Here is an 18,299-nt window from a genome sequence, read left to right as displayed (position 1 = left end):
TTCGCTAATCATCTAACTTAAGGAGTTGGAAACCCTAATTAGGGTTTAGAAAACCCTAATGTCAAGAAACCCTAGTTTTGGAGTTGGTCGGGACCCGCATTAAAACTATTAATTAACCTTAAAATAATACTTTAATAATTCTCTACAATTAACTTAGTGCAATATTGGTCTTAATGGATTAATTCCTGAAGGGGTTAAGTGTGGAACACTAACCCTAGTTATGATTTTATGTGAAAACCCCTGGAATCAAGGAGCTCTATTTGGATAATGACCGGGCGCGTATTTGGGTTGTTGATTGGATTATTATTTCACCCGAGAATGACTACGTCAAACCTTAATCATTCTTACCCTTAGTTGATTAAGTCCTTAGTGGGTTAAGTGGTATTACTTAACCCTAATTGTCATTTTATGTGAAATCCTAATCGTCATTTCATTTGGGGTAGTCATTGTTGCAAGTGACTATGATCTGTGATCGAGTATTGACTCAAGTATCTTCTTGTAGGTGATTGGAAGTAATTTGAAGCTGGTAGAATCCTTCATTGCTACAGTGGTTATCTACGCGCATATCGAGGTGAGTTTCGCCTCACTATACCCGTGGGTCAAAGACACCAATGTCGGCCCACTAGTTTTGGTTATCTGGTAGTAGAGGGATGCATTAGGGATTTGTTAGATATGTGTTCTGGTATCGAATATGCTGCTATGCTGTAGTGATCTGTTAGATCTGTCTCCTAGTATTAAGTATGTTTCTTTACTGTAATAATCTATAGGACTGTATGTATATGTGCTTGCTGATTATCGTCTATGGAGTGCCCTTAGGGATTATATGTGGTCATGTCGGATAGCCTGATAACTCTTGGTCTAGGCTCTCTTGCCTGTTCCTTGTTTGGTTGTGGCTCTAGAGTAGGACCATCTATTCGGGTGGCTATCACACCTATGGTTACTTATGGTTACGCATTCTATGGAGGTTAGCTGGTATCAGGGTTGTATACTGTGAGAGGACCAGTAGGCGGTAGTGAGCTGTATGATTGTTGTTTGTATGTATTATGTGCCTACATGATCCTGATTGTTTATATGTCGACATATTGTGTTTGGTTTGGGTTGAGGCGGTCCTGCTTTATGTGGTAGGCCAAGATACCCGGTCTGAGCCGACTGTAAGTTGTAGGCACGAATGCTCGGGAGGAGCGGTTTGGGTAGAGGCGGACCAGTGTAGACTGAATGCCAAAAGACCCAGGGCGTCCTGGATAGACTGCAGACCTGAGAGGCGTACCAGTGTAGACTGAAGGCCAAAAGACCCACTCTTTTCTTCAAAAAGTGCACTAAAATGCCCAAAGATTAGCTCTCTTTCTCTCTTAGCTCAATATAGGTGATTAGGGTTTCACACAGGGGAGTAAGGTGCTGGTGAGGCGGAAATGAGGGCTTAAGGTCCTTTAAATAGGACCCAACCCCGGAGAATTAGGGTTTCTTCTCATAGCGCCAACTCACCGAGTTGGTCTCTCCGACTCGTCGAGTTGGTCATAAAACCCACGTGGTCAATCCGCCTCTACTCGACGAGTTGGGGCATCCAACTCGTCGAGTTGCTCAATCAACTCATACATAAATATAAAATATTATACTTGGGAGTCGGGATGTTACATTTTTGTTATTTTCCCAGTTCTGGTGGTTGTTTATATTCTTGTTATTGTTGGGATGATAATTATGATGGCCTCCACCACGTCCACAACCTCGGCCATGACCATGGCCACGGCCACGGTTAGACCCACGACCATTATGATTAGATGATGTTGCATCCACTTTGGGGAATTGACTAGAATCTGTGGGACGTGATTGGTGATTTTTCATTAAGAGCTCATTATTTTGTTCAGCCACAAGAATACATAATATTAATTCACAATATTTTTCAAAACCTTTCTCACGATATTACTGTTCTAGGAGCATGTTAGTGGCATGAAAAGTAGAGAAAGTTTTCTCTAGCATGTCTTCATTAGTTATAGTCTTACCACATAGTTTTAGTTGGGAAGTAATTTTGAACATGGTTGAATTATACTCACTCACAGATTTAAAATCATGTAGCTGAAGGTGTAACCATCAAAATGGGCTCTAGGAAGTATCACCGCGTTTTCATGATCATACGTCTCTTTGAGATTATTCCAAAGATCATCTGGATCTTTGACAGTGAGGTATTCAACTTTTAATCCTTCATCGAGATGGTAGATAAGGAAAATCATTGCCTTAGCCTTTTCTTGACTTGATGCTTCATTTAAATGATTTACACCATTTATGGTGTTTCCAAGACCCATAGCATCAAGGTGGATTTCAACATCAAAGATCCATGATAAATAATTCTTTCCACTAATGTCAAGATCCATAAACTCAAGTCTGCTAAGGTTTGCCATAGTGAAAGTACTAATCAAAATAAATAGTTGTGTGTTAGGGGATTATTAGTTAAGAAGTTTCATAAAATATCTTGTTAGCATTATGCATGTGAACTTATAAAATATATACTTGACAATGACAAGAGTGACAAGAAGTTGAAGATCCATGGTAGAGTCATGCTGATAACATATTATGAAATATGATCAAATAACAGTATAAATTATGAAGTAAATAACGACATGAGAGTGTAAAGAACCTTTATCCAATACGTGTGATGAAAATCACTAACTTTTTTATACATGTGACTCACTGTTCATATTACCAAAATAAGATGAAAGATGAGTTATAAAATGAATACACATTATGATGGTGCATTGTTACACTCAGAAAACACATTAAGATAGTTGTTACTAATGCTAAATAATGATGAAGAGTTATGGAGAAATGAGGAAACAATGGTCATTCACAGACTAGTATTTCATAACAAGTATGACATTCTAATTAACATTTATAGTTTATATATTTTAATTCAACCTTAAATGATAAAATTCATAATAAATAGGTTCATATCATAATTAAATGAATTTATCCGAGTGTCATCCACTAATTCTCAATCTTAAATTTTTTGGTACAACTTGTCTTCTAACTACCTAATTAACATTTTTAATATTTCAATTTAACTAGATTTACATTTTACATTAATTTATTTAATTCAATTATTTTTAGTTTAGTAATATTTCATTTTTTATATAAATTCACTTAAGGCTCAAATTTCTACCCCTAAATATATGGGTGCTACAAAACTACAATGTAATATTTAATGTATATTGTACTTATTGTAATAGGACTTTTATTTGTATTTATATCGTATCACTTAGCTTATGGCCTAACTATTGATGTATTTATTCTAACATCAATTGCAACAAAAATGAGTTTTAAGAAATATACCAAATTGCACACTTAACCTATAAAACTCTTGCATCACCTTGCCACATGCATGACCACAATGCCAATACCACGCCACCACTACCCTCAATTTTGAATGTATATATTGACTATATGTAATATACCATGATAGTTGACAGATAAAAGGACATTTGACACTTTCATAGAGACGATGTTGCAAAGATTCCCAAACAAGTGGCATGTTATCAACATTCATATAAGATTAGTCGGTAAACGATATCTTAGCTATCGAATCACAAAATAATCTATTTTGAGGTCACCACACTTATAGTCTAACTAATTGGGTGGTTCCTTCATCGCAAAATACCTTAATAAAGTAAAAAGGGTTTGGGTTACAATTCTAGCAGAATGAACAAATTTATCATTTATGATGATCCAAAACCATTTATGATGACCCAAAACCATGACCAAGTGATAATAGACAATCAAAAATTGTTATTAATGTTGAGATCTTCAAGTTGCAAGTCCTTAGCAAGACATCTTAGAACTTGTTTCTTTTTTCCTATCATCTACATCAACCAATTAATGTCTATATAAATTATGTTTTGAATTGTGTGAAAAAATGACAACACACTTTAGGAAATTAAAGTAAAAGATTAATGAAATAATAATAATTTAGGTTAAATGCAATGAACACACATTCCAAGTAAAAACTAAATGGAGATAATATTGTAAAAAGTCATGATTTAACAGGGAAAACCTCATTTTTCTGACTTAATTTCTTTGTTGGGTTATTATTTCTTATTTAAATCAAGTGGAAACACACATATATAGCTTCCTTAATTATGTCTTGTCCTTGTTAAACCGACTAAGTAAAAATGGAAACATCTAAGAGTATCATTGGCATAGGCTTATAAATTTGTTACCGATACACACTCTTTCATATTACATTATACAACTTAAATCAAGTATAATACATACTTATTTGTTTTGAATCATACAGCATATATGCAAACAATAGTCATGAAGATCAATCCCACACATCATCTCAAGTTGGCATGTTAGGAACTCTCATCATGCAGTTTATCTATTGATAGATTTGTAGATTGATCATCTGTTTTTCTCTCTCTATCTATATGTGAATCCAAGTGTTGCAATTGACTTTCTTTGTGTCTCATAGATGATTGGATATCCAAATCATCTTGTGAGTCTTTTCGGGCATGCCTTTGAGATTGGCTTTTATTCTTATCTTTGTTCATGATTTGCAACTCATCTGCTAGTTGGTTGCTTCTTTCTTTCAAGAAATTAATACCATTTGTAATCTTTGACATTGCTGAATTTGTACCGGTAGTCTACCAAGGACCATAGTATTATAACATTGACTATAGAAAATCATTGAGAAAGAAAATTATGCAAATATACATACCTCATTTTTTGAGTTCATTCGTTTAGGTTTGGTTGTCGAAGACTTTTTCATTTCTTTTGTTGAATCAGAGTGTTGACTAGGAGGTAATCTTGAAGAAAAGGAGTAGAAGTGTTGTTTGTCATTGTTATCTTTGCTAAAGTATGTATGTTGCTACAAACAAACATAAAAATATAAACCATAAGTGTATTATATAGGAAAATTAAGTAAGATAAAATGCTTGTAAAGGGAATTTGTATGTACCTTGCAACTGTTTGTTGGATCAAGTTGTTTATGTGGAGGTAATTTTGCAGAATAAGACTGAAATTGATGCTTGTTATCCTGTTAGAATAAAAAAAAGCTTAACTTTAGGGATCAAATAAGCTTAATGCTATCAAGTATTCTCAATGAAGTTATATATCACTGTAAGACGCGTGAATTTCTTTAAAAATAAAAGATATTCGATATAATATTTTTGATGTACATTTGATGATTCGAATAAGTGTAACATACACGTTCAGTTATCGTGTTATATAATTTTAAAAGTGAATAATATAATGAAATATTATATGAATTTGGGCGTTGAGTTCTAACATATATTTTTTACTAGAATTGAAGTAAAACTGTGTTTAGAATCATTCAGAATGTATTAGAAATCTTATGAGATTCCAATCAAATGTCAGCTATTGAAATTAACGAAAATATAAAGTTGAAAATAAGTAAAATTATATTAATGAAATTTGTAAATAATCTCGTTAGAAACATTTAGGCGAAAACCTCATCGAAATCCGAGTTATAACGAAGAAGTTATGACCAATCGAAGTTTTGCGACAGAACCGACACAACGCTTTATGACGTAAAAAGTGAGTTTTCGATAAAATACTATTTAGCCTTTATGATCTAAACGAATGTCGAAGTATTCGTTAAACCGAGAATTTTCATAAAAAGAACGTCCAAATCTGACTTCGTATGAGGAAGTTATGATTTTTCCAAGTTTCGGAATAGCAGTAGACAACTAAAAACTCGAAATAAAGATCGAATGATTTTTAGTCGATGCAACCTAAACGAGAATCGAAGGTCTCGAAAATAGTAGTACAACGGTTGAAAGGCAGACGAAAACGGACATTGGATGAAGAAGTTATGAATTTTTAACGGACTTTTCTTGCCCCAGCCTGTTAAAAATATAATATTAAAAATGAAGTCAAAGTTAGCCGACGGAGTCTAAACGAAAGTTGTAGAGCATAATTTCACCTACGCGTGGATATAAAGAACGTCAAAAACGAAGCTCGAATACAAAAGATATGAATTTTTGAAGTTTTTAAATAAAAAAAATAAATAAAAATTCAATACTTATCCGAAGCTGTACGCCCAACGTACTCGGACTAGGTCAGAAGTTGGCCACGTAGCTCCTTTCTTCGCAAGTTAGACACGTACCTCGCATGGATGGCACGTCCGAGGCCCAGGTTCTGATCAGTCGACACCTCGCAGGTACGCCCCACGTAGAGGACCGCCATGCAGTACGCCCCGCGTAGTGAGCTGCTTCGGACCCTATATAAGGGATGCGAGGCTGCCCGTATTTTGGTTGCCATTTTTCAATTCCTTTCACTCTAAAACCCCTTTTTACCCACTTTTAACCCCTGAAGCCCCAATATCATCCCCGACACCCGAAGCAAGTCCCGACATTCCGAAGTTCCGGAGAAAATCATATTTTCTAGCCGAAACTCTGCCTGAGTAAGGCCGCTTTTCAACTAAAATCCCCGGTTTCGTCACAGAAAGTCGTATTTAGAGTCGAAGTGCTGCCCAAATTAATACTTTAACCCCCGGTTATTTCACGGTGAATTCAATATATAGGAACAATTGTATGTTATGTGTTATATGTGCTATGTGCTTTTCCGTGTTATCATCTCGTGTTATTATTTCCGCTATTATGGTAGCAAAGTTGTACCTTTGACCATGTGATCAGTGAAAGGACTTAGATTCACGGTGGTACTGGTATGTAGCCTCTGGCCATGTAGAGCATGTCTCGTAAGAGAATGACATCTATTCTATGACATTGGCATAAGGTTAGATATGGCTAAAAGCCTGAAATCTACCAAAATGTTTAATCAGAAATCATATGTCTTCTGTGCCATTTGTGTCAAAGTGTTATTAATGTATATCAAGTATTGAAATTGTTATGTCTCATTGGTTGTATATCATTGAATCAAATCATTGATTGATATGGAAAGCTTGTCGCATTTCACATATGCCTTTGTTGTTCCTTGTACCCCTTTGCTTCTGCCATATTAAAGTATATATATGACATAGCGTTATATTGTATCTATTATTGAACTCACTAAGCGTCACCGCTTACCTCTCTCAGTGTTTAACAATTGCAGGTAATGAGAATTTAGTATAGTCATATACTGTTGGAAGATTTAAAATAGTTTATACTATTATTTTTGTACTTTGGTTTACGTTTGTATAAAAGCTTAAATATCTTGGGTAGTTATGTAATATACTAAAAGTTAGTCGGTTTGTATCCGGTCTTTTGTAATAAATTATCAATGTAAAATATTGTTTATAAATATGCATGTAGCATGTTTCGGAGTAACAATATTGTGAAGTATGAAAGTTTGGGTCTTTCAGAAATACGAAAGTTTAGAAAGAGGTTCTTTCAATCATGGTATCAGAGCGGTGGTTTAAGTGAACTAAATTCCACGGATTGGTATTTAGACACCGTTGGAAGTTCAATATATGAACGGATTCCTTAGGAGTATATGGATACAAACCATAGGAAAGATTTAAGTAAAATATTAGGTAATAATAAATCCTAACATTCTAAATACTATGTTGCTCCAAATTTTCAGAAGAATGGCTAAACAGGAAGGTAGCCATACGCCAGAAGTGGGTGGAAATCCTAAACCTGGTGAAGTAAATACTCCAGTATCCCCTCGTGAGGAGTGACTCTTGGGTAAACTTACTGGTATTATTCGGCAGACTCTCGAAGAACACAAGAAGAATAATGATAAAGGCAAAGAGAAAGTCACTGGAGAATTTTCAAAAGGGGATGTGAAGCGTCCCTCGTTCAAAGATTTCAAGAGTAGTGGTGCTACGGAGTTTTCTGGTGTCCTTAATCCCATAGTTGTTCTAACTTGGATTCAGAACACAGAGAAAGTATTTCGTATCTCTCATGTGGATAATAAAGACAAGGCTAATTATGCTTCTGCAATGCTCATCGGAGAAGCCTTGGTATGGTGGGAGGCAACATATGAAGTTCTTAACGGGTATGACCAGGAGAATTTATCCTGGGAAATGTTCAAAACTCGTTTGCTAGGAAAGTATTGTCCTCTAGACATGAGGAGAAGATTGGAGAAAGAGTTTCTTGAGCTTAAAGAGGGAGGAATGACTGTGAATGAGTATGAAACTCAGTTCAATCAAAAAGCACGGTTTGCTGCAAAGTAAGTTTCAAATGAAGACGAGAAAATTCAGTTATTCATGGAGGGACTACGGCATGAAATCCACGATTTTGTAGCCAATCGGGATGTTCTGTCCTTTGACAAAGCTATTGAGTATGCTCGAAAGTGCGATCATGACTTAGAGATACGTTGTGCCACTCTTTCTGTTCCAAAGCATCCACATATCGATCAAACTGTTCCTGTTTCCTCTATTCCACCAGCTCTATCTGTTCGATCTAATTCAAATACAAGAGAGCAATCTCAGAGCGCCGTTCGTGGTCGCGATAGATCACAATATTTTTCTATTCAATCGCCATCATGTCGCATTTGTGGAAAGAATCATCTGGGCCAATGCAGAATAGAAAAGGAATCCGTGGTCTGCTATGGATGTGGAGAAGCGGGTCACATAAATCTAGCTTGCCCAAGGAAGGATGTTACTTGCTATGCATGTGGTATTACTGGCCACAAGAAGCGTTTCTGCCCTACTCTTACTAGTCAAATGGCGGGAAGTCAAGCTTCCGTCCAACAACCAAAGAATACTCCAACTAAAAAGGAGGAAGTGTCAAAGGCTAAGGGTCGTGCACTCTAGATTACCACAGAGGAGGCACACGAGGACCCGAATGTTGTGACGTGTACATTTCTTGTCAACTCTAGATCTACTCACATCTTATTTGATTCTGGTGCCTCAGATTCTTTTGTGTCTCATGAATTTGTGCATTCTTTCCAAATTGCTTGTTATTCATTCGCCCAATCATTTCACGTAGATACTGCAGGAAGTATATCATTATTTGCTGATAAAATCTATAGATATTGTGTCATAGAAATTGAAGACTATAATTTTCTTGCCAATCTGATTCCTATCTCCTTACCCAACTTTGATATTATTCTCGGCATGTATTGATTATTAAAGAACCACGCAGAACTCTAGTGTTACGAATAGATGGTACGTAACCTTATCGAAGGGAAGGATCCTATTTATGTCTATAGTGAATAAAGACTTAAAAATCTTAAAGACAAATTCTTTCTTAAAAACTCTTAAATTTATATCGAAGGGGTGTTCTATCTATTTGGTCTATATAGTTGATATCTCAAAGAGGAGAAGAAAACTATAAATGATGTGTACCACTGAAGATTATTTATGATCGTAATACTCGCTTCACTTCTCATTTTTGGGCAAGTATGCAACATGAATTGGGATCTCGTGTTGCTCGTAGCACAACTTATCATTCCCAGACAGATGGTCATACGGAGAGAACAATCCAAATAGTAGAAGATATGCTTTCTGCATATGTTTTGGAGTTGGTGCACGTCAAGTGGGAACACCATCGAGGCCCAAATTATAATTGGAAAAATAAGAATGAGATAAGAGCGAAATATTCCCAGTTATTTATATCGATGTGATTTCGGGGACGAAATCCTCAAAAGGAGGAGGTAATTGTAACATACACGTTCAATTATCGTGTTATATAATTTTAAAAGTGAATAATATAATGAAATTTTATATGAATTTGGGCATTGAGTTCTAACAGATAGTTTTTACTAGAATTGAAGTAAAACTATGTTTAGAATCATTCAGAATGTATTGGAAGTCTTATGAGATTTCAATCAAATGTCAGCTATTGAAATTAACGAAAATATAAAGTTGAAAATAAGTAAAATTATATTAATGAAAGTTGTAAAGAATCTCGTTAGAAACATTTAAGCGAAAACCTCATCGAAATCCGAGTTATAACGAAGAAGTTATGACCAATCGAAGTTTCGCGACAGAACCGACACAACGCTTTATGACGTAAAAAGTGAGTTTTCGATAAACTACTTTTTAGCCTTTATGATCTAAACGAATGTCGTAGTATTCGTTAAACCGAGAATTTTCATAAAAAGAACGTCCAAATCTGACTTCGTATGAGGAAGTTATGATTTTTCCAAGTTTCGGAATAACAGTAGACAGCTAGAAGCTCGAAATAAAGATCGAATGATTTTTAGCCGACGCAACCTAAACGAGAATCGAAGGTCTCGAGAATAGTAGTACAACGGTAAAAATACAGACGAAAACGGACATCAGATGAAGAAGTTATGAATTTTTAACGAACTTTTCTTGCCCTAGCCCGTTAAAAATATAATATTAAAAATGAAGTCAAAGTTAGCCGACGGAGTCTAAATAAAGGTTGTAAAGCATAATTTCACCTACGCGTGGATATAAAGAACGTCAAAAACGGAGCTCGTATGCAAAAGATATGAATTTTTGAAGTTTTTAAATAAAAAAAAATAAAAATTCAAGACTTATCCGAAGTTGTACGCCCATCGTACTCGGACTAGGTCAGAAGTTGGCCACATAGCTCCTTTCTTTGCAAATTAGACACGTATCTCGCATGGATGGCACGTCCGAGGCCCAGGTTCCGATCAGTCGATACGTCGCAGGTACGCCCAGCGTAGAAGACCGCCATGCAGTACGCCCCGCGTAGTGAGCTGCTTCGGACCCTATATAAGGGATGCAAGGTTGCCCGTATTTTGGTTGCCATTTTTCAATTCCTTTCACTCCGAAATCCCTTTTTACCCACTTTTAACCCCCCGAAGCCCCGATCGATATCATCCCCGACACCCGAAGCAAGTCCCGACACTCCGAAGTTCCCGAGAAAATCATATTTTCTAGCCGAAACTCTGCCCGAGTAAGGCCGGTTTTCAACTAAAATCCCCGGTTTCGTCACAGAAAGTCATATTTAGAGTCAAAGTGCTGCCAAAATTAATACTTTAACCCCCAGTTATTTCACGGTGAGTTCAATATATAGGAACAATTGTATGTTATGTGTTATATGTGCTATGTGCTTTTCCGTGTTATCATCTCGTGTTATTATTTCCGTTATTATGGTAGCAAAGTTGTACATTTGACCATGTAATCAGTGAAATGACTTAGATTCACGGTGATACTGGTATGTAGCATCTGGCCATGTAGAGAATGTCTCGTAAGAGAATGACCTCTATTCTATGGCATTGGCAGAAGGTTAGATAAGGCTAAAAGCCTGAAATCTACCAAAATGTTTAATCAGAAATCGCATGTCTTCTGTGCCATTTGTGTCAAAGTGTTATTGATGTATATCAAGTATTGAAATTGTTATGTCTCATTGGTTGTATATCATTGAATCAAATCATTGATTGATATGGAAAGCTTGTCGCATTTCACATATGCCTTTATTGTTCCTTGTACCCCTTTGCTTCTGCCATATTAAAGTATATATATGACATAGCGTTATATTGTATCTATTATTGAACTCACTAAGCGTCACCGCTTACCTCTCTCAGTGTTTAACAATTGCAGGTAATGAGAATTCAGTATAGTCATATACTGTTGGAAGATTTAGAATAGTTTATACTATTATTTTTGTACTTGGGTTTACGTTTGTATAAAAGCTTAAATATCCTGGGTAGTTATGTAATATACTAAAACTTAGTCGGTTTGTATCCATTCTTTTGTAATAAATTATCAATGTAAAATATTGTTTATAAATATGCATGTAGCATGTTTTGGAGTGACAATATTGTGAAGTATGAAAGTTTGGGTCTTTCAGAAATACGAAAGTTTAGAAAGAGGTTATTTCAATAAGCCATCATCAATAATAAACGATATATATATATATATATATATATATATATATATATATATATATATATATATATATATATATATATATATATATATATATATATATATATATATATATATATATATATATCAAGAAACATCAATATGCTACCTTACTCTCATGAGAAGTAGTTGTTGCTTCATGAGAATCTTTTCTGTACCTAACAACGTGAATATAAAGAGTACATAGTTATAAGAAATTAATCTTGATAAAGTGAGAGAATTGTTGGAACAAAACAACTTACAGTTTTTCTGGTTTTGAGTACCGGTCTTCAGGATTGCTAACTTTTTTATGTAAGCTTGTGACATCACTTTCTGCCTGGAAAAATCATTTGAATCGGTGATTACCTTTAGAAAATCTAGATTGCAATAATTTAATGAATATTCAAATCTCATAAACAATAAAGTATAAGATTAGAAAACCTTTTCATGTGAAAATAAGGCTTGTTGAGATATCTTAATCCCAGTCTCAAGTTTTTTCTTCAACTCCAGCTCCTTTCGCAGTTGTTCTTCTAATCTTACCACCTGTATACATGTAATTTAAAATACCAATGTGGCAAACAAATATTTTATTAGAGAAATAGGTCCTAGAACTTATATATATATATATATATATATATATATATATATATATATATATATATATATATATATATATATATATATATATATATATCTTGTACATACATCTTGCTCGAGTTGCAGACGATGCACCTCAAAAGCTCTCTTTTTGTTTAAAAAATCCTCTTTTAAAACCGAGTTTCCTTTCGCCTGTGAAATTACATATTATTTTTCGTAATTAGCATTCCATTATATTTTATAAAAATGGTTAAAATATGTCGAGGATGTAAAAAAATGCAAAGTTACTACCTCTGCTTCAACTTTTGCTTTAAGTTCTCCTTTAGTGGCCTCAAGCCTTTCAACTTGAGCACTATTAAACAAAATATTTATGAAGTATTGTTAGATCTTAATAATTTATATGATTATAATTTATAAATCACTTACTCTTTATTGGCATTTGATGCCTTTTTGTTTACCTATAATTAAACAAAACATAATTAGTAGCCAAAAAGGCAGCACATAATGTAACTAAAATATAAATTTTACATGTGTGTGGGTGTATGTGTGACCTACATAACATATTCATACGTACACTTGTTCGGCGAGAAGTCATGCGTTGCATGTTTGGAGGTCCATCTGTAGTAGTTGAAGATCGATGAATAATATTATCACTTGAATTTCTATCTGTACTTGCGTGGACATTGTCATTTTCAGAATGCTCAACTGATTTTTTTGTTGACGGGTCAATACTTGATGTTAACTTTTTTTCGGCATCAAGATCATTAGTTACTTTTTGGGAAATGGAACGTGAAACATGACCAAGTCCCTGCATTTTCTAAATTTCTTTTATGGATCTACCATCAAAACTTGTACAACCATTGAATAACAAAATGACAAGTGTAAGAATCCAACCTTGTTATGAATTTGAGGATTATCTCTATCATCACCACTCTGCCTCGAGGTGGATGCATGTATAAAATCTTTATCTGTATTAGAACTCTCAGACGAATATTCACCATCATCTTCATCGTCATCTTCATATATTTCATCTTCACTAAGCTCTTCACTCTCACTTCCAAGCTCTTCCGAATCAGAGTATAGATCACTTAACATGTCTCCTTCCTACGAACACACGTATTAACAAATATGAGTGTCAAATAAGTAAATCCAATAGGAATAATAAGAACATATGTTGAAATTACCCCAAATATGTTATCGTATTCTTCTAGAAGGGTGATAATAATTGCTTGAGCATGGTTAGCAGCTGCAGCTGCTTGAAGAAGTTGAGCAGATCCATCACCACCAGACATACTGAATTGACCATCAAGGTTACATTCACCAGCCAAAAGGGGACGAAGAAGTAGTGGTGCCATGCAAGCTGCAACTGCTGAAACACTCATTCTGTTCACTGTCTTGTTGTCAGCGACCGTTTCCATCATTATTAGAATTCTATAAAAAAACAATGAGCATGAGATATACAAAATGTATTAAAGTGGAAACTAATACACCATTCATAAACATAAATGTTTTATCCGATACCTTTGTAATAAACGTCGATTTGGTTCGGGGAATGTGTCACATATAGCTGTACGTATGGCATTAACTCTCGTGGATCGATCGGTCCCTAACCATAATTTGGCATTACTATAAGATAAAATAGAACAAAATGTAACATTATTTAAATTTAAATAAAACAAGCACCAAAAACCATTAGCACTATTGTTTATAACTTCTTACATTAGAAAATGACACCATGAACTTACGATACGCATCTAGCAAAGCATTGCAACAAGATGCTGGAACCGGGGATGATGGCAACTCTCGAAGAACATACTGAAACAAAAAGGCATTAAAAGTCCACAATTAAAATTCGACATAAGTACAATGAGGGAAAGGGAATAGTCTAGCAATGTGCCAATAAATAACTTGCATGACTTACCTTTATACAATCTCCTATAACATGTGCATCCTCATCTGCGGTAAACTCCACCTTCCCTACATGAAATCATAAACATTCTCCAATATGCGGTTCTTTCAAACATATCATACTCCTTAAATTATAACTAGCAAAACCACTAACCACAATGGTGCTTCACATTGGAAAAGAAAGGTTGTATATTTCATATATTTGGAGTTATATACTCACCATGTTCGTATTCTTGGATGCGACGCTCTACATCTTCCACATCCGCAGCTTGCCTCAATATGCCTTCTACTTTTAATCCTTGGACATTCAAAGACAAACAACTCAATAAAAATGTAGCCAGAGCAATATGGATTATGCTAATCTTGGAAAGTGTGTTGCTATAAAGTTAAGGAGTCCTATATTAAATGAAATTTGCATCTTACCATGATCTTCAACATATCTAAGGGCTTTCTCCAAGAAAGATGGGGTTCCATCTATATCTTCCAATGCAAGTAAGATTGGACGACCAAGGACCAATGATGTTGTTAGCGGTTGGTCGTTTGCTATTGGAAGAGAACAAAAAAGCAAAATAGATTATATATTGCCATATGAATCTTTAATCACAAGACTACCCATATCACAGTAAAAAATTTCGAATAAATTGTTTCTCGAAATATTATTCTTACATTGTTCCGAACACCCGTCGGCTGTATCAATCTTCTCATTTTTCAATGTTCCATTGTGCCCCACTTTTGGGCTAGCACTTGGTGCATTTGCCAAAGCCTCCTCCAATGCATCCTTCCATTCATTTAAATCATCTACAGTTTCAGCCTACAACAATAAAATCCAATTAACGATTGTAATTAGAAACAAACAGCCAACCACTGCCCATCAAGGGGAAAATGTCTTGATACTTGTAAATAATTAGACTAGTATATGTTCGATGAAAAAACGTGACACATTGTGTTTTTCATTATCGTGCAACTCTTTAACATGCAATTTGTAGGCATATAGAGCTTTATAACAGTCTGAACACTTTGAGTTCCAAATTCAAGTTATTACATCCCCATTTAGGGAAAACAAAGCTAAATGGAAAATACTCTACAATAAAAAAAGTTTTATTCGGATCATTAAATAATTAAAACATGGATATTGGTTAGTATTGTATAAAAACAATGTGTTCTATTTATGTTAAATACACCTCATAAGTATTTTTTTTAATAATAAGCTTAATATTATGAAATAGGATGATATGCAATATCAATACTAGTGAGCAGATTGTTAACACAAAAACATAAGTATAATATACAATTTGTTGTTACATTTAAAGTAAGTCTATGAAATAACACCTTAAGAGTAAAAGCTCTCCCATCACGACCATCTGGGAATAAAACCGTCAAGAGTTTCTTATCTACTTTAACAACAACACTGAAATTCAAAGAAAGATTTTTAGTAAGTAAAAAAGAATCGAGAACAAGGTACAAATATGTAAAATGTAAAATGTAAAATATTATATGAATTAAAGAAAGCAAGCTAACCTTCCCGAACTGTTGATGTCTATGCCACCAAGGGTCAGATTAACCTCACATCCTCTTTGAGACGCAACATTCTGAACATGAAAAAATAAAGTTGTTAATGGACCTTTAATACACACAAGGTGCAACAATGTCCATAGGGAAATTAAAATTATTATTTTCATACATACTTTACATATGAGAAATATAAATGAAAAAACTCCCCAGAGACTTAAATATGCAACTTACTGGATCACTTCGAAAGAAAACTAACGAGGTTTGTGTCAAAACAAACCACCTTTTCTTCCAAGAGGTCCATCCAATCCCTACATAACAAGTGTAATTTAAGGATTTAAGAGAAAATACGGTGTACCATCAAAATGATAAACAATTGGCAAATAAAAATGAATTTGTCATAATAGTGTTAGGGATCGGTACTAAGGTTCTCCTTTTAATGAATACATCATACATACATTGTATTATATATGCTAAATGATCTACAATTCAACATAAGTGTGTTCAAAGAAAATTTTAATTTTATTATGATTTTCTTATATGGTAAATTATGCATATTTTGCTTCAATGTTTTAGTAAGGAAATAGGATAACAAAAGTTGATCACACACACACACAAACACACACCATATTCTTAGTTAATAATCAAACATAAGTTATATACATGATTATAACAATATGTACCTAGTGGCGATAGAAAACACATGTATTAGTTGGAAATTATTACATGTAAGTTATTGAACAATTCATTAAAAGGTGACATCAATATGTGATTTAAGTTTTGGTTATTGGCCATAATACATGATTGAAGCCATAAACAATAATAATGTAAAAATGAATTTAAACAACCAAAATAAAATTAAATAACATGTTTTTTTCTTCATATAATTCATTTTAAGCAATCAGGTTTGTTACATCTATAGAGCGAGTTTCATGCCTATTCATATCCACTGATCAAATATGTTCATTTTGTCAACTTAAATTTGTACAAGAGAGCACTTGTAATCACAAGGTTATGAAAATAACACACCTTTGGATGACAAAAATAATGGCCCACTTTTGTACACCTGCAAATTAATATTTATATATCAAAACAACGATGAATGTGGGAAGTCCCAACCCATCAGAGAGAGAGAGAGAGAGAGAGATTCCATCATTCAATTTGTTGAGACAAAATCCAAAAAGATTATAGCCCATGCGAACAAGCTAGTTTCAAGTGTCCATTTCTACAATAAAATGGCTTAAGGAAATATAGTTTAATGCATTATACTCATAATTGTAGTATGAAGATATATAAGCATAACTTTGGAGCTTTTTGGTTAGTCTTGATATGAAACAAAACTTTATAACATATTCTACAAATGGAAATTGTTGGTGTTGAATAGACAAGAGGATCAATATAGATTATGAATTAAAAAACAATGACAAAAGTAATAACCAATTAAAAAAGTTAGTTAAGGAAAAAGGATAACCTTGTTTCCATTAAGAGAATGTTTGCTCTCAGACATTTGGGCATCCTCATGTGGAGATAATGTACCACCACCACCACTATATCCCTAAAACAAAATGATAAAACTAACTTACTCATGAAGAAATTCCATGAGAATCCAACAAAAGTTACCATCGATTACATATTCACATTGACCTTTACATACTTATATCAACATAGAGGTTGGATAACTAAATAAATGTTTATACATGTATCTTCAAAGTGATCAACTCGAAGAATCAGATTCTGGTATATATGTAGAAAATTATAACAATAATAAGTTAACCGCAACTCTCGAACCTGAGCGAGAGCATCAATGCTTGTTTTTGAATCTGAGTTGGTATTCACATCGATGTTGTTGTTACTGACAGCTGAGTTGTTATTTGTTTCAATGTTGTTCTCGGTGATGACAGAGTTATTGTGTTTCAAATTAGCATTATTGTTTTTGGTGGTTGTAGCTGCAGAGTTGTTTGTTTTTGACTCAACCATATTGCTCTTCGAATCAGATGTATTGAATAAGGGATTAGGCATCATATGGTTCTCAATATCATTTGACTGAGATTAGCTTTCACCCATTCAAACAAATCAATAACCTGTATTCCTTAATTCACAATTAGCAACACCGCATGAATGTTTAATGCAAAAAAAACATATATCGAAAATGAAATGCGTACTACTTACAATTGTTGATGAAATTGAATCTTCTGCAAGGAAAATGGTAACATTATTTAAATGATGAAAAATAAAAGGAAGAAAAAAAATGAATATAGAAAAAATGGTAATTGTTTTTTTTTTTTTTTTTTTTTTTTTTGGGATTTGGGAGATTCATATGTAAATCCGATGGATTAATTATAATCACCAAATTCTAAGGACTATGGTTATTTAGAAATTACAAGTTTATAAAATTATAAAATACCACAAAATGTTAAAAATAACACAAAAACAACCCAATGGAAGAAGTACGTTTTACAAAGGAAGAAATAATAATCAAAATAGCTAAATAAAATGTCAAAAAGATTGCTATATATTCCGCAAAGAAAACCGTTAATATTTTATTATT

The 18,299-nt window shown here is 34.0% G+C and overlaps 1 protein-coding gene across 1 annotated transcript; it reads right to left on the bottom strand.

Moving 5' to 3' along the window:
* Positions 1-4,340: 4,340 nt before the first annotated feature.
* On the bottom strand, positions 4,341-17,824 carry LOC145110747 (rho GTPase-activating protein REN1-like). Its single transcript, XM_079047092.1, has 24 exons — positions 17,540-17,824; positions 17,223-17,306; positions 16,781-16,817; positions 15,986-16,062; positions 15,761-15,831; positions 15,572-15,650; positions 14,909-15,053; positions 14,666-14,785; positions 14,463-14,540; positions 14,256-14,311; positions 14,080-14,149; positions 13,856-13,940; positions 13,519-13,765; positions 13,229-13,438; positions 12,909-13,142; positions 12,761-12,792; positions 12,626-12,686; positions 12,443-12,526; positions 12,179-12,280; positions 12,001-12,074; positions 11,868-11,916; positions 4,946-5,023; positions 4,706-4,855; positions 4,341-4,631 (listed from the first exon to the last, which is right to left on the bottom strand). Exons 1-24 carry the CDS (start codon positions 17,771-17,773, stop codon positions 4,341-4,343), a joined length of 2,748 nt encoding a protein of 915 aa, XP_078903218.1. The 5' UTR covers positions 17,774-17,824.
* Positions 17,825-18,299: the final 475 nt, after the last annotated feature.

This window comes from Lactuca virosa, chromosome 1, assembly GCF_052849685.1.
Source record: "Lactuca virosa cultivar CGN04683 chromosome 1, Lactuca_virosa_CGN04683_v6, whole genome shotgun sequence".
Classification (NCBI taxonomy): Eukaryota; Viridiplantae; Streptophyta; class Magnoliopsida; order Asterales; family Asteraceae; genus Lactuca; species Lactuca virosa.
Note: the sequence above shows the minus strand (reverse complement) of the source record. Positions and strands in the feature narration are given on the sequence as shown.